Consider the following 24,956-nt stretch of genomic DNA (forward strand, 5'->3'; position numbering starts at 1 on the left):
TCCTCACAAAATACGTTGAAATACAATATAAATCAATGTTTTCCACAATTTAAATAAAGACTACAACTTTAATGTTGGCCTTAGCTAACCACCTAGCTAAGATGTGTCTAATGTGATAATGCATCTGGTAGTGCCCTGTTGAAAATGCCCAAAGGGTTAGAAAATCAACAATCAGCTTTGAAGTACAATGATGCATTATATTATCAAAAATCATACTATTACAGGTTACAATTGGACACAAGAAATACTGTCGCCCCCTCTGCCAAATAGCAACAGATGTCCAGGACTTTGAAACCTGGCTTCCCAGTAAAAGAAAAATCAGTGACATAGCGATACACATACACACCAACAACGTATCCACAGACTACAGAGGCAGATTTGGCCATGAGGAAGCACTGCCCATCACCACTGACCATGTCCCAGGGAGCAAATTGATTCCACTCACAGATTAAGACAGAAAATAAAAATTCTCCAGCTGCCCACATAGCTCCCGCTATTCAGAGCCTTGCATAACAAAGTTAATACCAGCATGCAGCCAGTCTTCCTGAAGTTGGATATTTGCTCATACAAAGAAAAAGAACTTGGGAGCCTACGTATAACAGCCCCTTTGGGGGACTCTTGCCATAACAATACAGGTTGTACCTCTCTTAACTGGGACTCCCTGGTCTGAAACAAGGATGTCCCTGCACCACAGAGCCTAGGAATAGGGAGGTCTGATGACAGGGAAGGAGCGCCATAGGGGGCATCATCAATTCAGCCAGGAGTCCAGTGTGTGTGTGTGTGTGGGGCGAGGGGGCGGGAAACTCACAGAACAATGGGGACCTCTGGCTCCAGCCCCAGCAGCAGCCAGGGAGCTCTGGCCCTGTTGTGAAACTACGACCCCGGCTGTGGAGTTTCTGTCCCAGATGCGGAGCTGTGGCATTGGCTGGGGAGCCAGGCAGTTGCAGAGCTTCTGCCTGAGCTGTGGGGCTCTAGCCATGGTGCTCCAGCCCTGGCAGCAGCAGGGTTGGCAGCATCTAGAGAGCCCCAGTGGGATGGGTGGAGCCCTAAGCCGGTGGCAGCATGGGACTAGAGGGGAGAGACCTTCCTTGGTCTAGCAAATCCCCCCTTTCAGAACCAATCAAGTCCCAAGGGTGCCAGACCAGAGAGGTCCAACTTGTACTATGGTATTGTGTTTCACACCATGTTTCATGCATATATCTGTACTTAACCATTCATTCCTCTAATCTAGGCATTGATTTAAATTAAAATATTTGGGGAAAATAAGCCTGATGCCATAAATAATTCATTTATGTTTGGCTCAATGAGGCAGTAAAGATAAGCAATGACATTTTGAAAATTGGCCTCAGATTCCAAGAGTCTTATTTGTACCTCAGGAGACACCATCTCTTAGGCAGATAACTGGCACGACGGAAGGCGTACACCCTGTGCCATCCAGAAGGATGCCACTGGGCACCCCTCACCTTTAGTGCCTTGGCCCCACTCCACAGGCCCCCAAAGATGGGTTCAGGGCTAATGCCATCCTCCTTTGGAACACTTTGCTAACTAGAGAGCGGGTGAGTTGAGTAGTTTCAGCTCAGAGACTGCTACAGCAATTGGTTATTAGATGGACAGCGCTTCTTGTCTTTTAGAGTGTGTGAGGGGTAGGGTTGTAAAAGGTTAAACTATTACCCAGTAAGCATAAGCCTTACTGGCATGCTTACCAGGTAACCGGAGGGTCTGGCTGATGGGAACAGCCCCCACTGCTCACGGCGCATCAGGACCGGGCCAGAACAGCCCCTGCAGCCAGTGTTTAACCAGTGTTTGGCCAGTGTTTTAACCAGTTTAACAAGGATTGATTCCAATGAGGGTCAAAATAGCTTTATTCTTGAAAAAAAGGTTTTAGAGTTAAATTAAATTGGTTAAAACTAATGACTGCTCACATATAAAGCAATTTAATTTATTGGAAAACTTACTAAAGCATCCTAACTTAACAATCACCTACCGTGCCATAGGGTTAGCTACACCTAGAAAGATCTCTGGTCATTTCTTAAAATGTAACTCACTGATAATAAGTTAGCCAAGTTCACACATACTATTTCCAAACTTTTGTATCAATATTTGTTTTATACTGGTAAACCACTTTCGCTGAAGAGCAATAGTTAGATACATTTTAAACAGAAATCTTTCCCCCACTCCCTGAAATTCTGTTACTGAAATTCATCTGTTATTGATCATCCTGAGTAATATCCTGCACATGACCAAACTCCTGATGGATTTGAGGGGAAGAAGCAGCAGAACGGGGACTCTACACAACCTGTGTGCCGAAAAGATTGAGTCCATGATGGCTGCTAAAATTCCTCTTACATATGTGCAACCTGCCGCAAGTGGTACATGACCAGAATTCATTACAGAATTTGGTTCACTGGTTGGGCTGGATAGTCATGTGGACTGCAGAGAGAGGTACTGGGTTCTGTGGCCAGGACCCACAACATGTAGTTTCTGAAGGGCAGCAGCTACTACCGCAGCTCATAAATTGAGGAAGTAATTGCACAGAGAATATGCTGCAACAGTGAGTCTCTGTTGGGAATATGAAGGAAAATTGTATAAAATCTAATAGGTTGAGCTTTATGTGGGACATGAAGATTTCACCCTTTTAACAGACTAGTAATTTCATATAGTTTTTGAAGGAACTTTTGGTAGACACAATAACAGTTCACAACACCAAAAAAGCACCGAAGCTGGTGAAGTAACATGTTTCATGAGCTACCTGTAATTAAATTCAACATCTGCACAAGGTAGTTCAACTTACAGAAAGCTGTTCTAGAACTTAAGGACTTACCACCATCTTCAACAGTAAAATGGAAAAGGTCACTTGTTGCATTTTCACCTTCTCTTAAAACATAACATATCTTCATGTCATCAATATCAGCTGGAAAATGTCAAGACAAAACACATTTTAATTTACATGAAAACAGAAACCATACAAATAGAAACACTTAGTGGTTATCATTAATTTCTTCACCAGACATCTTAATTCACTCTGTTAGCCCGGAGTTAGAAGAATAGAAAACACTGGATTTGTTAACCTAGGGCTTGAGCATATATAGCAGGGGTGGGAAACCTTTTTTGGGTCAGGGCCACTGACCCACAGAAAAATTAGTTGGGGGCTATACACAAATCTGAAACAAAAACCCCCACCCCTCACCATTGTGGGCTCCCCAATGCTGGGGAAAGCCCCAAGCCTCAGGGCTCGGATCCAGGCAAGGTGGCGGCTACATCAGGATCCCAGACCTTAGGTTCCCCACTAGTGATCTACACCAGAGCTACTCAACACACAGCCTATGGGCCGCATGTGGCCCGCAGCCCATTTGTTTGCGGCCCGCAGTGCAGTTTAGGTTTACACGGGGCTCAACACACAGCTCATAGGTGGGATCCTTTGAACATGGCTTCCATTGGGAACATGCTCCACAACAGCAAGTCAATATAATGGTCTTCCATTGATAGGTGTTTTAGTAGTGAAATTCCTGGACTGTCGTTGCTCATTAAAAGTGCTGTCATGTGGGTGGAAATCGAGTAAATATTGCATTTTATTAATATCAGCAGAACTGACTTATACGGGGCCTGTATGTTGTGGAGTCTTGCCTTAATCTTTGTATTCATACCCATCAATGTGAAAAGTTATTGCATATATTTGCATATATATTTGCATGCATATGCAACCACAATTAAGTTGCGGCCCTCGGCATGTGCTGTGAGTATCATTGTGGTCCCCAGGGCTTCCAAAGTTGAGTAGCCCTACCCTACACTCATCTGTTACCCTTAGTTAAGAATTGTTGAATCTTTGAGTTCCAACCTGGGACTTGAGAGACTATAATTCATTATCTGGTCTCAATCAAACCACCCATATTCCAGATTTCATAATGCCCTCCAAAATATGGCCAATCAAGGATTTCAATCCTGGTGCCGTGTGGGAAATCATCATTATCCACTAAATGTGACTGTCCAGAGAACAAGGAAAATCAGCCCATGGGTTTGTGGGATACTTATGGTGGACTCCCATAGCACAAGTCCCATGGGGTTGTGTCTATGTTGCAAAAGCAATAGGACTTGAATGCTGGGTCCTGGCTTGATCAGGCTTAGGCCTCCATCCTGTGGGGTTCTGGGACCAAGGATCTGAGCCCTGAGTTAGCATAGTTGGTGTGTACATGGAGGAAAGTAGGATTCAGACTGAGTGCAAACAGAACTCTTACACTGCAGTGTAGACATACTCTTGAGTCAGAAGATTTCAGTATTAATGGAACTCAGGGTTTTTTTTAAAAAAAAGCTCCCTGTTTTTCCAAACGATATATATTTGATAAAAGAACAAAATAAACACCCTCCAATGCAAAGCCCTCATAGAATATGACTTAAAGAGGTGCTCAGATGCTAGCAATACACTGAAAAACTTAGACAAATTCAGTTACATTAGACAGAAGAGATTTCAATAAGAGACAATTCAACTTATTTAGTAACAGATCTTGGAGCATCAGTTCCAGCAAAATAAACAAAAGTATAGAAAAAAGTTGTTTGTTAATATGGTCATTTCTGATTTCTTTATGGAGTGACATGAATTCTTTAATAAATACAAACTTGTCCTTGTCATTGACTCTGAAAAGTCTTTTGTTTCTCTCTAATGTATGGGGCATCATATCATAAACAATTTTTGACAAAATTTTGGAAAGCAACAGCCTTTAAGTGGAATTCAAATGTCATACAAATTTCTCCACAAGTCAGGACATGTGTACTGGTTCGTAAAAACATATCAAAAGCATTTTAGTTAGAAATTACGTGTCCCTGTGTATCATGCATAGTTCAAAACCCAGACATGCATCTTCTATGTTAAATAAAGACTATATAAGAGATTACATTTTTAGTATTTTTTTACTTGTATTTAAACAAAGAATTAATTGGATAATAAAGAGGGTGCAAGTGAATATCCTTATCTCAATATAGCAACCAAAAAAAACTCCAAACCTTCTGATCCTACAAACACTTACACAAGTACTTAACTTTACATGTACAAGTAGTTGTAATAAAGTGAATGGAATGAATATGCATAAAGCCAAACACCCCATAAAGATTTGCAGGATAGCTCCTAAAACAATAACATTTACCAAAATTTTATATTTAAATAAAGCATCTATTGAGTCTTTCAGCTTGTTAAATACATATTAGAGTTATGTGAGCTAACTTACATTCACTTTCCACAGCTCATTTGGCTGCATTAGCACTTTCGTAGGCTATATCTACACTTACTGTTGATCGGCACTACTGTGATCGTTGAAGCAAGGGTCAATTTAGTAGGTCTAGCGAAGACCCACTAACTCTACTGCAGAGTACTTTCTGGTTGACTGGTATTCCAACGGAATGAGAAGAATATCTCCCTTCAATGCAACACAGTGAAGGAACAGTAATAAAAAACAGGACTATGTAGCACTTTAAAGTCTAACAAGATGGTTTATTAGGTGATGAGCTTTTGTGGGTCAGTCCCAGTGCCAATTTTCTTCCACTATTTGATCTGAGGAAGTGGGTCTGGCCCACGAAAGCTCATCACCTAATAAACCATCTTGTTAGACTTTAAAGTGCTACATAGTCCTGTTTTTTATTGAAGCTACACCAGACTAACACGGCTACATCTCTATCACGAAGGAACAGTAAGTCAGCCTAAGCTATGTCAACTCCAGTTAAAAACAACGAATAGTCATGTGCCACCTTAGGGTATGTCTACACTACCCCGCTAGTTCGAACCAGCGGGGTAATGTAGGCATACCGCACTTGCAAATGAAGCCCGGGATTTGAATTTTCCGGGCTTCATTTGCATAAGCGGGGAGCCGCCATTTTTAAAACCCCGCTGGTTCGAACCCCGTGCAGCGCGGCTACACGGGGCACGAACTAGGTAGTTCGAACTAGGCTTCCTAATTCGAACTACCGTTACTCCTCATTCCACGAGGAGTAGCAGTAGTTCGAACTAGGAAGCCTAGTTCGAACTACCTAGTTCGTGCCCCGTGTAGCCGCGCTGCATGGGGTTCGAACCAGCGGGGTTTTAAAAATGGCGGCTCCCCGCTTATGCAAATGAAGCCCGGGAAATTCAAATCCCGGGCTTCATTTGCAAGTGTGGTATGCCTATATTACCCTCCTAGTTCGAACTAGGAGGGTAGTGTAGACATACTCTTACAGACTAACAAAAATATATACAGTATCATGAGCTTTCATAGGCAAAACCCACTTCTTCAGATGAGCTTGAGTGGAGAAAAAAAGGGGGACTCTCAGCATTTATAACAAAAAAAAAGAAGGGGGGAGTACCAGTCAACTGTAGTGCCAGTGCTAAACAGACTAATGTCCCATACTTAGCTTTTGATGTCAATGAGGCATTGAATATAAGGAAAGCTTGTTTATGATGGGCCATCCAGTTCAAGTCTTTATTCAGACCAAAGGAAACAGTGTCAGATTTATATATAAAGGTCAATTCTGCACTCTCTCTCAGTAGCTAGATTTTGAAATTCCATTGCAGAAAAATGGCTACTTTTAAATACCTTAATGAGTGCTCAGGCAGGTAAAAATGTTCCCCTACAGGTTTATGTGTGTTACGATTTCTAATATCTGACAGAAAAGCTCATGAGGCTATATGTATTTTTGTGAGTCTCTAAAGTGCTGCAGGACATTCATTTTTAAAGTTACAGATTAACATTGCTACCCTCTGAGACTTTTCAACTCCAACTAAGTTATTCACATCACTGCAAGAAGTCATGCATTCCTTTGTGACTACAACCTCAGCTAAACAATTTCTGGAATTGTGTCCTGTTCTGCAATCCTATAGTATTCTCTTTGGCAAAGCTTAAAAAGCAACAAATAATTCTGCAGCACCTTAGAGACTAACAAAAAATGTAGATGGTATCATGAGCTTGAGTGGGTTTTGCCCACAAAAGCTCATGGTACTATATATATTTTTGTTAGTCTCTAAGGTGCCACATGGCTACTTGTTGTTTTGAAAGTTACAAATTAACATGGCTGCCCCTCTATAAATCTGTTAGACACACAAGATTGGAAATTTGATTGGAAATTATGCCAAACAGATTTGTCTGTATGTCTACTTTATAATATCACACACTATTACATATATACATAATGCTTTCAAATGCATTTGTCTCAATATCAAAAGGTGTAGAGCAACACCACATCAAAGGGAGTTCAGGAAGGAATTCTGATTAAGAATCCTGATTGCAACCCATTCACTATCCCTCATGTAGAATGACAGATCTGCTGGCAGGTACATTAGATTTAGAGATCAGGCAACAGATCTGCAGTCCTCTGCCCACTCTGGGGTATCATGTGCCCCAGCAGATTGTGCACTATTTTTCCATGATGGGCTCCTTGTGCTTCTACTCACTGGCATGCCCGGAAGCTGCAGATCATGGTCTTAATAATCAAAGCTAACCACACTGGATTGAGCAGGTGCCAAAAATAATACTTAACGCTTATATAGTACTATGCACATTCAATACCTTGAAAAATATAGCTAATTAAAAGCTACATACAGTTTAAGACCTGGCAGTCTGTTAACATTGTTCCCCTGTTCGTAGTCAATTATCTAATCTTAATAAATATCTTCTATGAACAAATTCCAGCCCAGACTTGCAGAGATCAGTATTGTGCGATTATGCATAAGCAATTTTCTGAGTAAATATTTTTGTCCTCAGTAGAATGAAGAGAGGGTTTGAAATTACTGCCCGAGGAAGGGGTTTTTTTTGTTTTCATATACTGTCCACTTTTAAAATCCTTGCAAGCCTAGACCAAGCTATGTGAAAGCAAGAGAGAAAAGAATAAAGCAAGTTGAAGTTGAAACAACTTGAGTAATAGAAAGTAGGGCTTTTAAAATACATTTTCAAACATGATAGTTGGGCTTGTTTTGGCAACTTTTTAACCTATCTTGCTGCCCTTTTTTCTCTTTTTATACTACATTAATATTTGTAAGTGTATGAGGGAGAGCGAGAAACAATACTCTATGCTTTCTCATTATTGGAACTTATTACCATGGGGCTCAACTCTACTAACTTTTAATTTACCTGTGACTAATTATTATTTGTAAACGCGACATGGACCAATGACGCTTACCATAGGGATGTGATAGTGTAAACGGTGGGCTTATCAGTTAACCTTCACAGTTACAACACATCTTTCTCCCTCCCCCGGCACTGCTGAATCTGACATATAAATAAAGCAACAAAATGTGACTCTTTGAAGTTGAAACAACTAGAGTAATAGAAAGTAGGATTTTTTAAATAATTTTTCAAATATTACATGGTATTTGGGCTTCTTTTGGGAACTAAAACAAAGGCAGCAGCATGGGAGGGTAGGCAGGAGCCAGCTACTATGGAGCCGCCTTCCACACCCCCACGTGTAAACATGTATCTTCTGAAAATTTCAGTAGGTACACATTTACCAGAATAAACGCATTTTAACATACCTAGTTCACTGACTACTCATGTGAGCAAGATGCTAGCTAATGTAACTAACAAAAATATTCAACTTCGTTTAGTAACCCAAACCAACCTACATTCTGTACTTGAACAAAAGAAGCCATATAACAGGGAAAAAACGCGAAGTGGATCATCAACTGTCAGTGCAAACTCCTTCAGTAGCTGGTGTGTCCAATTACTACTCTGGAGTTTGTAACTGGAGTCTGCGATTTATCTGAAATATTTGGGTGACTTTCTTTCTACCATTTAGTAAAATATTAGCAGCTATTGAAATAACAGCCTTCCCAAATATAAAACAAAAAGTTATTGTGTGGCTAAAATTCTTTCCCACTGGGGCAGCTGCTGTTAAACCACAGTAGCTCTCAAATCAGAGAACTTCTCTCCTTCTATGAGATCAGTTTGTTCACTCATACATCTATGGAGGCTCATCTTAGGGATGGTGAAAAAACCATGGGCAGTAGTGTCCCCCCCCCCCCCTTTGGTTCACAATCCAGTAGCTAAACTTCTAAGGCGAGGCCTCATGGCAATAAAATGACCCTTTTTGGGGTGGGGACAGGAGAGAGGTTGAAACCAATGCCTTCAAGGCACTGCATACCTCCTGCAACAGGCTGAGTTCTATCAGCAACCAGTGACATTCATGAACATTGAGGGCATTCAGCTCCTCACAGGAGGTTCTCTGTGTGTTGCAAGATGGGGTCCTTAAAAAGGGAAAAGATAGAAGATTAAAAAAAATGAGATAGATGGCAGAAGGAGACTCATGGAGTCAGTAACAGGAAACTATCTCTGTGAAAAATGACTTGTGACAGGCTAAAAAAAACCTGTACTCACAGATGGGAGAGTTCCAACAGAAAGAAAGAGAGCCAGTTGCCTTGCATATTGAATGAGCACTTATCACAGTGCTGCATGAGCGTTAATAAGGGTGTAAAAGGCTACCATTCAGGATCTGGTAGTGTTTTACTCACTTCACGCTGATATAAAGGGCTACACCAGGGTCAGGGCATCACTGAATCAGACCCAGAATTCTGTCCATGCTTCTCACTCTATAGGTCTGAATAAGCTTCTCTCGCTGCCTGCTGAAACTTAAGCTTTCTAAGTCTAGCCAAGAAGTCATAGCTCCCTAGCACTGATACTGCTGTCCACAGACCCTGCATGTGAAGGGGACACCAGCAGTGAAAGGAAGCATCAATGTTCTTTCTTCCATAGAAAAAAGCACATAGCTGCTACCTCTTTGTTTTTCCCTACTCCTGCACCTCTCTATAAGTGGAGCTTTTCCCCGTTCCCTCTCCCCAGCAAGGCTGATGTCACCCTTCTCCACTTGATTAGGCCTTCCAATTTTGCAAGACTGCTGCCCCTGACCAGGCATTCCTCCCACGTCTTTCCCAATGCCTTTTTCTGCCCGGAGTTTTCTTCACTGCCCTGCTATGGAGCTGCTCCTTTTCTTCCCCAAACTGCTACCTTCCCCATCCCATACCTCTTTCTCCCACGTTCTTTCCTCCAACACCTGAAGGCACCTCCCAGATTTGCCTCCCTCCTCTCTGCTCTTAGAATCACATGCTTTCCCAGCTATGACAGTCTGACACGTGTATGTGACCCGATCTGCACTAGGCTTTTTTTTTCTTGCCAGGGTCCACCGGCAGTAGCACTACTGCAAGCAAGCTTTTGGGAGACCACTGACATTTTAGCAAACAAGCCGTATAAACCAGCTATGAACAGAGATAGATACAGTGCACTTAAAAATACTGATGCCTGATTGAAGCCTGAACTACACTAGCACTACCACCATCAGGACTGTTGTTGGAGACAGCAGGTAGTAGCAACTGTGGAATTTTGGAGGCAGAAAAGGCCAAGTGCAGATACCGGAGAGTATGTGTCTGTTGCAGAGAAATACGGAGGGAAGAAACTCCTGAACTCCCTGATAGCAGCAGCTGTTTAAATTGGAATTCAGCAATTAATCATATGGCACCATGGTTATACACCCTGAGCAGTACAGCATGCAAAATTTAATTCCTTGGTCTCTTATATATCCTATGTCTTCCTCCACCATGCTCCATTCTTCTGTTATGCAGAGTGCAGAAGGCAGAGGGCTACGTAGCTATTAAATGAGATGGGTGGGCCACACAAGTGGCAGGCAGTAACAAGCTGTCAGTATTCCCACAAATGAACCTCTTTGCTTATCTGAAATGCTGCTTGCTCTTAGAAATACACATGAAGTAAAGTGCATATTACCTACTCCTCTGTACTTCTCACTGATACCAATTCAAAAGGTCCTAACACATCATCTTTGGAAATGTTTCTTTATACCTCGGCTATCTTCGCTAACACCATTTAGGCAGCTTGAATTTCCTGCAATATTTTGGGCCTTTTGTTAAGATTTGCCTATCACTGCCAGACTTGGGATACCTTTAGCATTCAGTAGAACACTATAAGATTTGTGAGGCCTATTTGCTGGATTTGCAACTTGAGCAAACAAACTTACACCAATTAAGGCTCCAAGAAGCACCATTTCATTTTTACTTAGCCAATTAAACTAATAACATAATACTGGTAGTTTCCCAGTGAATAGACAGTTCGTTCTTTTTGACTGAAGGTTATTCCACAGCCTTGTTTTAAGGCTTTATTTCAGCACATGAAGCATATGGTCATTTCCATCCTAATTATGCTATCTACTACAGTTTAAGAAAACCAAGCAGCACTGACATCACTTTAAAACATTTATATTAACTCTTACCTCTTAGTTTACCAGAGAGATCTTATGATTTAAAGTTTGTGCAAATAAGCAATAAGGGGGTCATGAGATATTTTATTCCCTGGACTTGGGGATGAAGTTAAACTATGTCAAGTTTAACCTAGGCAGTATGTGACTAGTGCCTTACATATGATAGTTAACAATAGTTTACTGCTCCATTAGTATCTTTCTAAGGAAAATGATATGAAAAAAGTTACAAGTTTCTAATGTTTTATGGATCAATCATGTATCCTGTACTCATACTGAGTAGCTAGACTAAGACTTTGAGTAAGGTATACTCAGAATGAATACAGAATTCAGAATTCTTTAAATTGTAAAATTTTCAGGGCAAGGACTGTCTTATTCTGTTTTTGTCTGCAGTGCTGTTTATCCTGGTACCAGGATAGCTACTAGAGAGATACTCTCGCCTATATTCTCTTTTACTGAGCCAAGTTCTGTTAGGAAGAGAGAGAGCTCTTTAGCTGTGTAGCTTGAAAGCTTGTTTCTTTCGCTACCAAAACTTGGCTCAATGAAAGATATTGTCCCACCTAACCTGACTTTCTAATATCCTGGGTTATCACTTCACCCGTGCACCCTCATTCTATTTGTATACTACCAATTACAATTGGTTGCTGTTTTCTGGACCCTGGACAAGATTACAAATACATATAAAAAAAAAAAGAACAGGCCCTCAATTCCATAAACAGCCTCTTTCTGGAATCAAGTATTTCAGAATTCAATATACTTCATTCCTGCATGCATGTTTCCAGTGCACTAAAGAGAGAGAGTACCAAACACAGAAATACCTTGTGTGAACTGAGTGATACTATGATTGCCTTTTCCCAGGTGGATAAGGAAGCCATGGCGAGGAGCCTCTGTAATCCTGATCTTGAGGGTAACGTGCAAGCTGTCCCTATCTTCCACTTTGAACACTTTGTTGGTAATCATGAAACCCAAGTGGCCCGTGGCCAATACACGGAGAGAAGGGGCACCTTTGTTCACTACAATTTGGGGCACGCTATTGTCCACAGCCATTATCCGAATGTTCATTATTTGGGGTTTCTTTGTTTCAAACACAGTGTCAGGGAAAAGATAGAAATCAGTATGGGTCCCATCTGTAACAATGAAAGAGAAGCTGTCTTCAGCTGACTCTGTACCATCATGTTTGTAGCTTATAAGATTTTCGTTGAGATCTAATTTGGTAAAAGATGTGACTGACCTGGAGTTATTGAACAGGAGTTGACCATGAACTGGAACTTGGGTGATAATAAATTTTAGCAACATATCAGGGGTGTCTCTGTCTTCCACAGTCAGTTCAAAGGGGGTTATTAGTTTATTTTCACTTTCACTCACCACCAGGTTATGGATTGTGACCACTGGCTTTTTATTATCCACATCACTAATGGAAATTCGGAAAGTGCGAAACACTGGGTTATAGCCATCAGTCACTGCAAATTCAAAGCTGTCCATTTTCACCTCATCTTCCGAGGTGTGAATGTAGTAGATTTTATTGCCTGCCAATTGGAGCTGAGTGAAGGTTGTGATGGGTACCCCAGACTGATCCGTGCATTCGAGATGGCCACGAACCGGAGCCCTGGTAATACTGAAAACCAAGTTCTCATCTGGGCTATTCAAGTCACTGGTGCTCAGTAAATCAGTGGTAAGTGTAACTTTTCCTCCTTCCTTCAAAGAGACCCCTTTGCTGATTACGTCTGGGAAGACAATATCAATGCTACCTATGGTCACATAAAAGTATCGGTCAATGAGAGGATTTATCCCATCTGTCACATCAAATTTGATAAGATCCCGAATACCTTCTTGGCCAAAATGCACATACTGAATTAAGTTTCTATCCACTTCATCTTGGGTAAAGTTCATTCCCAGTGTGATATTCTCAACACCACCTGAAAGCTTTATTCTTTGTAAGAGGCCTTGTCCTGGCCCATATCTTATAATGTAAGTCAAAGTTTTGTCTTCGGAATCTAGATCAGTAGCCTTTAGTATTTTGTTGTGGATGATTTTAGTCTCCCCTATTTCAATTTCCAGCCCATCATTGATGGCCATTCTGGGTGTCTCATCATCTACAGGAATAATCATGATGAGCACAGGTTTCTCTACAGCATATTTACCATCTGTGAGTTTCACCACAAAGCTGTCTTCCCTTGTTTCAGAATCATCATGTTCATAGATAATACTGGAGCTCTCCATTATCTGATCCAGGGTGAAGCTCTCCACTAAGACTGTCCCATTGATCAACTGGTTCACAATGTGGCCATGCTTGGGAAACTTAGTTATAGTGAAGGTCAGTTGATCAGTGGGGATGTCCCCATCTGCTGCATTGAGGATGGGAGTATCAATAACCAAGCTCATGCCTTCCATCACTACAAACTCTCGCATGAAGATTTCAGGCTCTTCATCATTAGTTGGAATAATGATGATAGGGAAGAAGTGCCTTTCTGAAAAGTTAATACCATCAGAGCAGCGGAAAGTGAACCTGTCTTCAACAGGCTCCACTCCTTTATGAATGCTTTGAACGTAATAAATGTGCCCTTGCCTGAGGTCTTTCAAAGTGAAGGCACTTATAGCTGTACCTGCTCTGGATTTTTCAGACCCGGGGGCTGGAGAGATATTCTCTACATAACCAGAGGTGGGTTGAGCAACTATAGTGCACAGAATATCATCAGTGGGTGTATCCACATCTTCAGCCTTTAAGTGGGCATGTGTAATGACCCTTTTCTCACCCTCTATTACCATAAAGTGTTCCCCCACCAAAACCTCTGGGGCTTGACTGTCCACAGGAAGGATGGTCACCAGAACTGAAACTCCCTGAACGACATTACCCCCAACACTCCACTCTTCAGACAGGTCAGACAGAGTGAGGTTAAAGGTATCTTCTTTGGGCAGCAGCCCTATTTCACCACCCGTGTGAGCATATACCACAGCCCCATCCAGCAGGTCTCTCTGGGAAAACCTCTCCGCAGGCATGCCCTGAACCAGGATATCCCCATGTTGAGGAGGATCCTCCACAATGAAAGTCAGCATCAGGTCATCTGTATCCTCATCTGTGCCCTGGATGACGTTAGTGGTGATCTCAGCTGCACTATTCTCCAGCACGTCCAAGTAAGAGCCGAGTGTCCCTGCAGGCAGCCGTAAAGTGGGCACCTCATCATCTACAGGGTGCACTGTCACCTTCAGTGTAATGGGCACCACATGGACCCCATCAGTCACATCCAGGCTGCAAGCATCACTGTGAGACTCAGCACCGCTGTGCACATAGACCACTCTGCCATGTTTAATATCCTCCAAGCCAAAGGCTGCTCCCATGGCCAGGCTATGCCCAGAAAGCTGCAACTGTCCATGATGGGGAGCCTGGGTCAGCGTGAATTGGAGGTGAGTGGGCTCAGTGTCTGTGTCACTGGCGTCCAGCTCCACCAGATTGAGTGCATGGCTGCCCCCCTCATGCACAGTGAAGCCACTGTTGGTGATCTCAGGCGGCTGGTTGTCTATTGGCTGCAGGTAGATGGTGAAGGTGCCTTGAGCAGCATTTCCAGCTGCATCCTCCACACGATACTGGAACTGGGCCAGGCGGGGAGCCACCCCCAGCTCCTGCTGTGGGGGCCGGTAGGAGATCTTGTGGTGATTAATCTGGGCCTGGGTGAAGTGCATCACCTCCACTGAGTGGTCATCACTCAGTACCAGGGATCCCAGGCGGGTACCCTTGATCCCTGCGGGGTAGTTAGAGTCTGTGTCAGTGGGGGGTTGGGTGATGGTGTAGAGGATCTCCCTGTCCCCAGAGTCCTGATCTGTGTAGCGCAGGTGCTTCCTCCGCAGAGGGGTCACCTGCTGTTCAGCCACCACCAGGTGCAAGCTGCTACCACCATGCAGCACTGGGGCCAGGCGGTCCACCGGATGCATCCGGATTACAAAGCTTTGTGGCCCGGAGCGATTGGGTGGGTCATTGTCATCCTGGACTCTAAAGACAAACTGGTCCAGCAACACCCTGGGGCCAGAGCTGTGGGGTCCAAGGTGCCGGTAGAAAAGCCGCCCTTCCACAATGTCCTGCTGCAGCCACTCACTCACCAGTCTCTCATAGATTGGGGGGTCCCCAGATAAGTCCAGCACCCTCCCCCAGAGGGAGCCTCCATCTTCACCCTCCCAGCTCATCGGTGGCTGGACCTGACGGAGCAGCAGCTGCCCTGCAGCAGGGCCAGACTCCAGCACATAGCGCAGTGTAGCATCGTCCGAATCGATGTCAGTGGCGCTGAGAGCATGAGCAGGAATGAGGGCTGTCTCACCCTCGGCCAATGACAGCCCTGTGTTGGCATTAAGCAGGGGTGGCTGGTCATCAGTGGGCACCAGGGTGATGGGGAAGAGGAATTCAACACGGTGCCGGGCACCGCCATCTTCTAGTCGCAGCACCAGGTTGTCGCTGAGCGGAAACTCGCTGCCATCGTGCTGGTAGATGACTCGTCCGGCCACCAGCTCAGCCACCGTGAAGTGCTTGCGAGGCTGGAGCTCCCCGGTCTGGGGCTCCTCCAACAGGGCCAGGTAGCCATGCCGCAGTCCTGCCACCACGCTGACCCGCACCTGCTCCAGGTCGTCCTCGTCGCTGATGAGCAGGCTGGGGCTGGGGCCTGGGCTGGAGAGTGGCCGCGACTGCCCTTCGTAGAGCACCAGACCGGTGTTGCGGGTCACCACAGGTGCCAGGGTGTTCATGGGTTTCACCACGATCATGAAGGCGAAGGGCTCAGAGGCCGCGCCCTCGGGGTCCAGCACCTCCAGCTCCAGCTCGAAGAGGCGCTCCCGGGCCGAGTCCTCCGCCGGCGGCTGGTAGGCGACCCGCAGCTCCCGCAAGTCCCGCTGGCTGAAAGAGGCGATGGGCAGGCTGCGGTCGTCGGTGCTGACCACGTGGCCTTGGCCCGGCCCGAAGGGGGAGGTGATGTTGAAGAGCAGCAGGTCCGGGGCGGACTCGGCGTCCTCGGCCGCCAGCATGTCCGGGGTGAGGGCGGTGAGCACGAACTGGTCCACCTCCATCATCAGCATGGCCACGAAGCTGGGCCGGGGCGGCGTGTTCTCGGCGCCCGCCCGGATCCGCACCAGCACCTGGAAATGCTCCCGCTTCAGCAGCGCGCCGCCGGCCTCCCGCAGCTCCACCACCATGGGCAGCAGGTCCCGGTTCGGGGAGCGGCCGGCCGCCGTGTGCCGGTAGCGCAGCCCCAACCGCAGGAACTCCTCGCACTCCCACCAGGCAGAGGGCGCCGGGGCGCCGGCGGCCGACGGATGCCAGCTCAGGGCCGGTGGGCTGAGCAGCTCCCCGTAGCGGGGCAGCCCGCCCAGCCCCGGCAGCGCGCCCACCCTGCAGCGCGGGCTGCCCGGCTGGAAGGCGAAGGCCAGGCTGCGGCCGTCCAGCGCGTTGCTGGTGCCTAGCAGGCTCTCCACGGTGAGGGGCAGGTTGCGGGTGACGATCTCCAGCTGGGCGAAGAGCACCTCCACCTCCAGCACCAGGGGCAGCACCACGGCGCGGCTGGGCGAGTCGTAGCGCAGCTGCAGGCGGACCCGGTCCCGGGCAGGGCTGCGGGAGCCCAGGTGCCAGTACGTCACCTCCCCGGGGCCGAAGTCGCAAGGGAAGCGCGGCGGGCTCAGGCGGCCCGGGCGCAGCCACAGCGGGTCCTCGTCCAAGACGCGCAGGTGGCAGCGGTCTCCCGGTTGCACCTGCAGCACCAGGTCGCGCAGCGGGTCCAGCCACGCGGAGCGGCCGAAGGGAACCCGCAGCCCGCGGTTGGCCACCACGATGGAGGCGCCTTCCGGGGGTCCCAGCGCCGAGGGGTCGGAAAACGCGGGGCTGCCCGGCTGCAGCGCCCGGATCCCGCCAGCCAGCAGCAGCAGCAACAGCAGCAAAGTCCGTGCGTGTCCGTGCGGGGGGCGGCCCCGGTGCATGTTCCCCGCTTGCAGAGCACGAGCCAAGCGAATCCTGTCAGCAACCCCCGGCCCGAGCCGCAGCAGCGCGCTCAGCTGCCGGGCGAACAGGCTGAGTTATAAACTCCCCCCAGATCGCCCCGGCAAGGGAACGCTGAGAAATCCCGCCTCCCCCCATACTGTCCAATAACCACCTGAAGGAGCGCGGCCGTCGGCGGGGATTGGCCAACAAGGGGTGCCAATCATCCGAGTCAAGTGAGAAAAGAAAAACGCAAGTTGCAACAGGTTGTTTGGGGGAAGTCGCGGGAAAAGCAGCGAAGCCCTCCCCACACCCCAGGGGGAGATAGCAACAAATGGGGGGCGCCCGGACGCTGCTTTCCATCGTGCCATTCGCAGCAGGGGAACAGCGTCCTGCAAGCGCAGGGTCGGTGTAAAGCAGACGAGGGTGCAGAGTCTCTAGGAAAGGCAGCTCCCAGCGTGTTAACATGTCCTGCCCGATCATCTCTCTCTCAAGGGGGAGTCTCCCCCTGCCCCAAGGAGGAAAGTTGGGTTGTAATACACCCTGTCCGCGCAGTGCCCCGCAACGAGGGGAATCTTTCCTCCTACCTAAATCCTCAAGCAAGGCAAGGGGAGAGGGGAAATTGCCTTAACATTCATCCTTAACGCGGAGTTATTCCCACTTCCAATGAATGAAACTACTCCAGGCTACCGCCGCTTCTGCAAAATGCTTCCTTGAGCAGAGGAGACCAACATTGGGAATTGCTCGGGGAACTGAGTTCATAAATCCAAGAATTAAGGAGAGGGCGAGAGATTCTTTCTACGGCTAAAAAGGGGGACCCGAATTATCTGTAATTGGCAAGACAGACACAAATTAATGGAGAGAAAGAGGGAGGGAAGAAGGTGGAGGTGGAAAACCGGAGGAGGTTAAGAGAAAAAGTGCCCCAAGGCGCTGAGAAACCAGGCACAGGGCAGAGCTGTCATTTGAGAGATATATGGCTCTGTTTTTGTTACAATAATTAGAGTGCGAACTGTGTTAGAAATCTGCTTGTCAGCGTCACGTTTCTTTGCACCAGAAAGAAAACTGATAAATATCTGTAGGCAAAACACATTAAGTTATATCCAGTTTCACTCTTTAGAGCTGAGTGTTTGTGGTGGTGGAGGAATAAAATCTTAAACACTTTCTGCCACTTGTGTTTGTAAGTTTGTTTTTAAATAGTAACTACAAGGAGTAGAAACTTGCAGAGAAATTAGTTTCTCTTTGGATTTTTAATAATGGGACATGGCCTTTCATTCATCAACTTTGTCATCTGCAAAACTTCTGTCTCATGAAAATAGTAATGCATCTAAAATACATCTAAAACAGTGTTAGAAGCAATTCAAAATGGATAGGATGTAGGAAATAAGTGTTATAGAACTGGTGTATTTTATTAAAAACTATTTGAAATTAGTTAATCTCTATACCAACAAAACAGTAATAAAAGAAGATATTGTTTTCTACATGGATCATTGAGTTTGGAAGACTAACTGGCAACAGCCAAAGAACACTTAAAATAAAAGAACTTGCTATTTGTATAATTGATATAGACACAATTGAAGTTATTTTAGCAATTTGAGATGATGGACATCAGTAAGGTGACACACCTTTACATGCTGAGATGGGTAACTTTTGAGCTAGCAACTCTATTCAGTTTAGTAAAATATGAATATAGCTCTTGTTAAAGGCATCTCCACGATTCTGTTATAATTACTATACCTTACGCCTGCAACATTTTCTTATAGGGATAGAAACAGCAAGCTGCTAGTAACTGGTTATGATAGGAGCTATAATGAGAACTTAAGTAAGAAGAGACAGGCAACTCCAAAAGTTCCATTTTATTAATTCCATAATTATATAAGTCACTATACGCTACATTTTCTTTTAAATGTCTGCTTTCCTATCTTTAATGAAAGATGAAGAACTGACACAAATGTCTCCCACATTCAAGGATGCCCCTCTGATTAAAAAATGCAGCAGTGACATGGCCATATGTAGAAGGACAGAGATTGGTAGTGTACAAAGTGATGGAAGTAACCCATAGGGCCCTTGAGTAAAGTTTTCTATTTTCTATTTTTAAACAAGAGTTTTGGAATTGGGTAGTGGTGGAATGCAATATAAAGAAATACCCTCCTTCACCAACATATGTTGATTTGCTAAAGGAGAGTTATCCATTTAAATCTGACCTTTATGTAGGTTTTTATGTAGGATTTGAATAGTGTTGGTCCGATACAAATGTTCTCATTAATTTGAATAGAAACAAGTTTTTAAAATGAACAAACTTCTCTCAACAATGTTTGCAACTAATATGTACAGATTTCTTTAATAGACATTGAAGCCAGAATGTGAAAATAGATTAGAAGCCATTATAAACAAAGCAAAATTGACTAGATTTTTCACTGTTCATCTTATACAAAACAAAACAAAAAAAACAACGAACAAAAAGGTGCAGTCATTTTAAAAATCCGCTTTTGATAATCAACAGTTAACATAGGTAAGGAAATATTAAACCTGACAGTGTCTCTTGAACCTTTTTCAAGGTTTATCAGCCTGTTTTAAACATAGTGTAATGTTTGCTGTGGTGTTTCACTAAATCAGAGTACACACCTTTGAAAGGACATCCCATCTTCTCACTAATTCAGATGAAATTCTACCTCATTTTAAATATATTATAACACCACTTATTTATCTCTGGTTTGTCAAGAGTGATAATCTCATTGGCTGCAGGACAAATTGAGAAAAATCAATTTTTTGCAGAATTAGATTTAAAAATATGTTCAAAATACAGATAGCATTTCAATAGACAGTTTATTAACTGTATGGATTTACTATATTTTTCATCAAATTAAGAATAAATTGTGATGAAAAATGTAATGAAGTAGATTTGGTATTTGATCTTTCTAGTACTGATCTCCCAAGAAATTATATCATCAATTTCAATGTGGTATTAAGTCTTTGATGTTTATCATCATCAAATGATAGCTCTACCTGTGCACAAACAGTCCTCTAATGTTAGCATTTTCTGTATTGTCAAAGATGCAGAACCCACATCCCACACTAGAAGCTGACAACCCACACTAGAAGTAAAAGGTATTTTTTATCTTCTTTTCATGCGTAGAGTAAAACAAAATTATACAAAAGGCAGTGGAGAGAGTGTTAAAAAGAGTTTGCTTTGATTGCTCTCAGGTGGAGTTTGCTTCGTCCAATAGTGAATTTAGAGAAAGTTACAGTGTTTGTGATACAGAGGTTTGATCTACTCTATAAATACTGCATACAGACTCCTAGTTATCAAAGTCTGCCCTCTATTGTCATAGGATAGTCTTACATGTTAACTCCTGAAGGGCACGATTACTATTATTACAATATTCCTTACAGAATTTCAGCTTTACAGAATTAATGTCAGTAATGCTATTAAAATGACTAAAAACTGTATCATTCCATTTAAATGAGACCAACTATTTCCAAATAATTTTTTTATGTCTCCAGACAGAAAGCAGTAACCAGTATCCATTCTGTTGCACTGGGAGCTCATGTTTAGCTGATAATCTACCAATCACTATTACTATTGCAGCTCAAATTTAAAGGTGCCAGTTCTGCAACTACTGTACCAGTACTCCCATTTTTCCATGATGAGCTCCAGATGAGTTCAGGCAAGCTCCCTTGACTCCGTTAAGGCCACCTACACTGAGGAACCTGCAATATCCAGGCTTAAATGATTGTTGTCATGTCAGCTATTCCTTCATATGAGGATGATATTTGAGAGAGGGAAAGCTATTGATGAGACTTAAGATAGTGCCCAATTAGTGCTCTATAGGTTTTTCTGTGTGTCGGGTGGTTGCTTGGAAAGAGCACAACTGCTGGCCGGAATAGTATACACTTTCCTTCCTCTTCTGCTGTTTCTCAGCCTCTTAAGTAAGGAGATTCTTTAAAAACCAGCTGAGGCTTCATGTATGATGTGATGCCACTGCAGTCTATAACCAATCAGATTTTTCCAATTCATGGAGTTAATTCCTCCCTTCTTGAGATATACTTTCAGGTTATCCTAGTAGCGTTTCCTCTGTCCTCCGTAGATCAACTATGACTAAGTTGAGAAAAGAGGACTTGTTTTGGAAGACGAGTATTAGCCACCCACATTCAGTGACTAGCCCAGTGAAGATGACGTTTCATAATCCTCATGTAAACGCTGGTGATGTTAGCTGCAGAGCAAACGCTGGCATTGGTGCAATGGTCTTCCCATTTGATACAGAGAAGCTTCCAAAGGCAGCACTCTTGGTACCATTCAGATAATTAAGATGGCTTTGGTATGTCAGCCAAGACTCACACCCATAAAGAAAAGTGGGGATGACTACTCCCTTGTAAACCAGGATTTTACATAAGAATGGCCATACTGGGTCAGATCAACGGTCCATCAAACCCAGTATCTGTCTGCCGACAGTGGCCAATACCAGATGCCCCAGAGGGAGGCAACACAACAGGGAATCATCACATCACCCATTACCAGACAAACAAAGGCTAGGGACACCATTCCTAACCATCCTGGCTAATAGCCATTGATGGACCTAACCTCCATGAATCTATCAAGCTCTTTTTGGAACCCTGTTAAAGTCATAGCCTTCACCACAGCCTCTGGCAAGGAGTTCCAGAGTTTGACTATGCTAAGTGAAGAAAAACTCCTTTTGTTTGTTTTAAACCTTCTGCCTATTAATTTAATTTGGTGACCCCTAGTTCTTATATTGTGGGAATAAGTAAATAACTTTTCCTAATTCACTTTTTCCACACCAGTCATGATTTTATAGATCTCTATTGTTTCTTGCCTTAATCTCTTTTTTCTAAACTGAAAAGTCTTAATCTCTTTAATCTCTTCTCATATAGAACCTGTTCCAAACCCCTAATAATTTTTGTTGCCTTTTTCTAAACCTTTTCCAATGCCAATATATCTTTTTTGAGATCAGGCACCCACATCTGTATGCAGTATTGAAGATGTGGGCGTACCATGATTTTCTATAGAGGCAATACTGTCTTGTTCTCGGTCCCTTTTTAAAAGATTCCTAATATTCTATTTGCTTTTCTTACTGCCGCTGCACACTGAGTGGATGTTTTCAGTGAACTATCCACAGTGACTCCAAGATCTTTCTCTTGAGTAGGTGTAGCCAAATTGGTCCCCATCATAGGGTACATCTAGACTACCGCGTTTTGTCGACGGAAGTTTTGTCGACAGATACTGTCGACAAAACTTCCGTCAACAAAGAGCGTCCAGACACATTGAGTTCTGTCGACAAAGCAAGCTGCTTTGTCGACAGAACCCCGTAGTCTGGACGCAACCCTACAGGCAATAACACCTTCTGTCGACAGAACTCTGTCGACAGAAGGTGTTTTGCCTCGTAAAATGAGGTATACCAGCGTCGACAAAACTGCTGAGTTCTGTCGACGTTATGTCGACAGAACTCAGCGGTAGTGTAGACGCTGGTATAGTTTTGTCGACAAAAGTCCACTTTTGTCGACAAAACTCGGTAGTCTAGACACACCCATAGTGTATTTATAGTTGGGATTATTTTTTCCAATGTACATTACTTTACATTTATCAACATTAAATTTCATTTGCCATTTTGTTACCCAGTCACTTACTTTGCCCAATCTTATTTTCTGTTAGTGGGTCTCTGACAGTAAAGTCACAACGGAGCAACTTTCCAAAGGATATACTGGAAGAAGAGATCCTGGGAAAGGTGGCTATCAAGTTAAGGGAAATGCTCAACATTTTCCAGGGGTTCACTACCAATGACAATTTGTGGGAGAATGGGAGTGAGTTGCAAGTCATCTTTAGCATGCATGAGGATAACACACTTGTCAGCATACTGAAGATCAGTAATAACAGAACCGATGACATTAGTTTTAGAAAGAAGATGTTGTACCGTATATGGAAGAGTTGGTCATTCATGCAATATTTAATCCCAGTTCTAGAAGAAATGTGGTCATGAATAAGATTATGGCAAGGGAGATCTTAATTATTTTATCTTGGCTGGTTAGGCATATAGATAGTTTTGGCCATCTGTAGTTTGACACAGGTTAGCTTCTATAGTAGGCATTTAATATAGTAATCTGAACTCTTCATCCTGAAAACAAATTTAAAATATATTTTTCATTTAGTAAATACATTTTAAAATTGTATTTTATATAGAAATAAACTTTGATAAGAAGAGGTTCACATAGACTGAAGAGAAATCATATCTACCACTCACTTGACAAGGGCAATCTAAATTTGGCCTTTTCACAAAGTAGGAATTTTCTGTAATATTTTTACAAATGATTTGCCTGGAAGTGACTTATTTGACCAGGGATTGCTACTCAGTGAGTGCAAAAGGATTTAAAAATTGCTCTAGTGGCAGAGCAGGAGACATGAGGTGTGTGTCATGAAACCAACGGGAGCAGAATGAATAGTGTTTGTGTCATGTTACTTATTGGAACAGTTGTTGATGGACTTCCTGAAATCCAGCTATATCACTGGAGGATTCAGAAAGAAAACAGAAATCCTAAAGACTGAAAAACTTATACCTATCCATAGGCAATTCTGGCAGGCAGAACATGTGAACTCAGTATGGGTCTGCAGAAGGCAAACAATACACTGAGGGGTGACATGAGGCCAGCCTTCTGAGATATATGGCATCTTTACTAGGTCTGACAGACAAAAGAACAGAGGAAAGAAATCAAGATGGTTCTTCCAACAGCATGGTACAAGGGAGTTGTGGCTTGGCTAATGTGGACTATATTTTAACCTTGGTTTCTCCCTGATAACCTAAAGACTTCTCAGTGCTGTGCTCCAGCTGAGAAATAAACCCTATGCTGTTTTGAAAGGCTGCCTAGTGTTACTGCAATTACTTGCTGAGGTGCACTGATCCCTGAAGAATAAATGTTTGCACAGGAGTTTCTCAGTTAGATTCTTGGGCAGTACTCACAATATGAAACAGGAGTATTAGAATCAAAAGATCCATTCTAGCAGTGAATGGGAGTGTCTGGGGTCTGACACATTGAACAGGTTCCTCCAATGGACTGTTCAAAAGCTGGGGCTAGCAATGAGTAGGGATCTGTTACTGGCCCTAATACTAATAGCTTTTTCTCATCTTCCTTCAGCTAAATATCTCAACAGACACATGTATTTCTCTTGCGCAAGAGAACTCATTCAGAGTACCATCTCTTCCATCTCCATTCATTCAGACCCTCCCTTTACCACCCCTGTCTAAAACCTTGGGGCCAGCTTGCCTCAGAACTTTACTTCTAATATAGTCTATGTTTGTAAAATTGCTTGTCTTGCTCTCTGCAGCACTATCCACACACAACCCTGAGAGCTGTACCTCCACGGAAGACTTTATCCAGGCTTTCATCCCCTTTCACCGTGAAGTATTTCCTGATCCCACTGAAGACTGGAAAAATTCCCATTTATTTCAGTGGGGCTCAAATTTGACCCCTTGATTACCGAAACTTTTCTACTACCTTCTCAAGCTCCAGCTCTGCAGACTCTAGAATGAGCAGAATATTGCATACCTTAAAGGGTTTCTCTCAATACTCTCCCTCCCCCTCAATTGCTTTCACTTGTCTGACACTAGCCTTCTCTCTAACCTGTCACTGATGCTGGTGCAGGTGACCTCCTTCCTGCATTCCTCCTATATGAAATGACATTTGAGTCTTGTTGATCCTCTCTCTCATTTAAAATCGCAGCTGAAAATATAATTTCTTCTATACTTTTTGATCAATTTTACACTGCCTCAAAGCCAGTTTCCCACTAATGATA

The 24,956-nt window shown here is 43.9% G+C and overlaps 1 protein-coding gene across 2 annotated transcripts in view; it reads right to left on the reverse strand.

Moving 5' to 3' along the window:
- Positions 1-17,243, reverse strand: part of FREM2 (FRAS1 related extracellular matrix 2) — a 181,306-nt gene extending 164,063 nt beyond the window's left edge. For both annotated transcript variants that reach the window (XR_012900698.2, XM_025185589.3), the window contains exons 1-2: positions 12,030-17,243; positions 2,822-2,911 (exon numbers count right to left, since the gene is read on the reverse strand). Coding sequence is in view for 1 of the 2 variants with exons in the window: in XM_025185589.3 (XP_025041374.3) it covers positions 2,822-2,911; positions 12,030-17,160 (5,221 nt within the window). In the remaining variant the exon portion in view is untranslated. The remainder of the gene's footprint in view (positions 1-2,821; positions 2,912-12,029) is intronic.
- Between the last annotated feature and the right edge of the window lie 7,713 nt (positions 17,244-24,956).

This window comes from Pelodiscus sinensis, chromosome 1, assembly GCF_052426305.1.
Source record: "Pelodiscus sinensis isolate ZL-2025 chromosome 1, ASM5242630v1, whole genome shotgun sequence".
NCBI classification, from domain to species: domain Eukaryota; kingdom Metazoa; phylum Chordata; order Testudines; family Trionychidae; genus Pelodiscus; species Pelodiscus sinensis.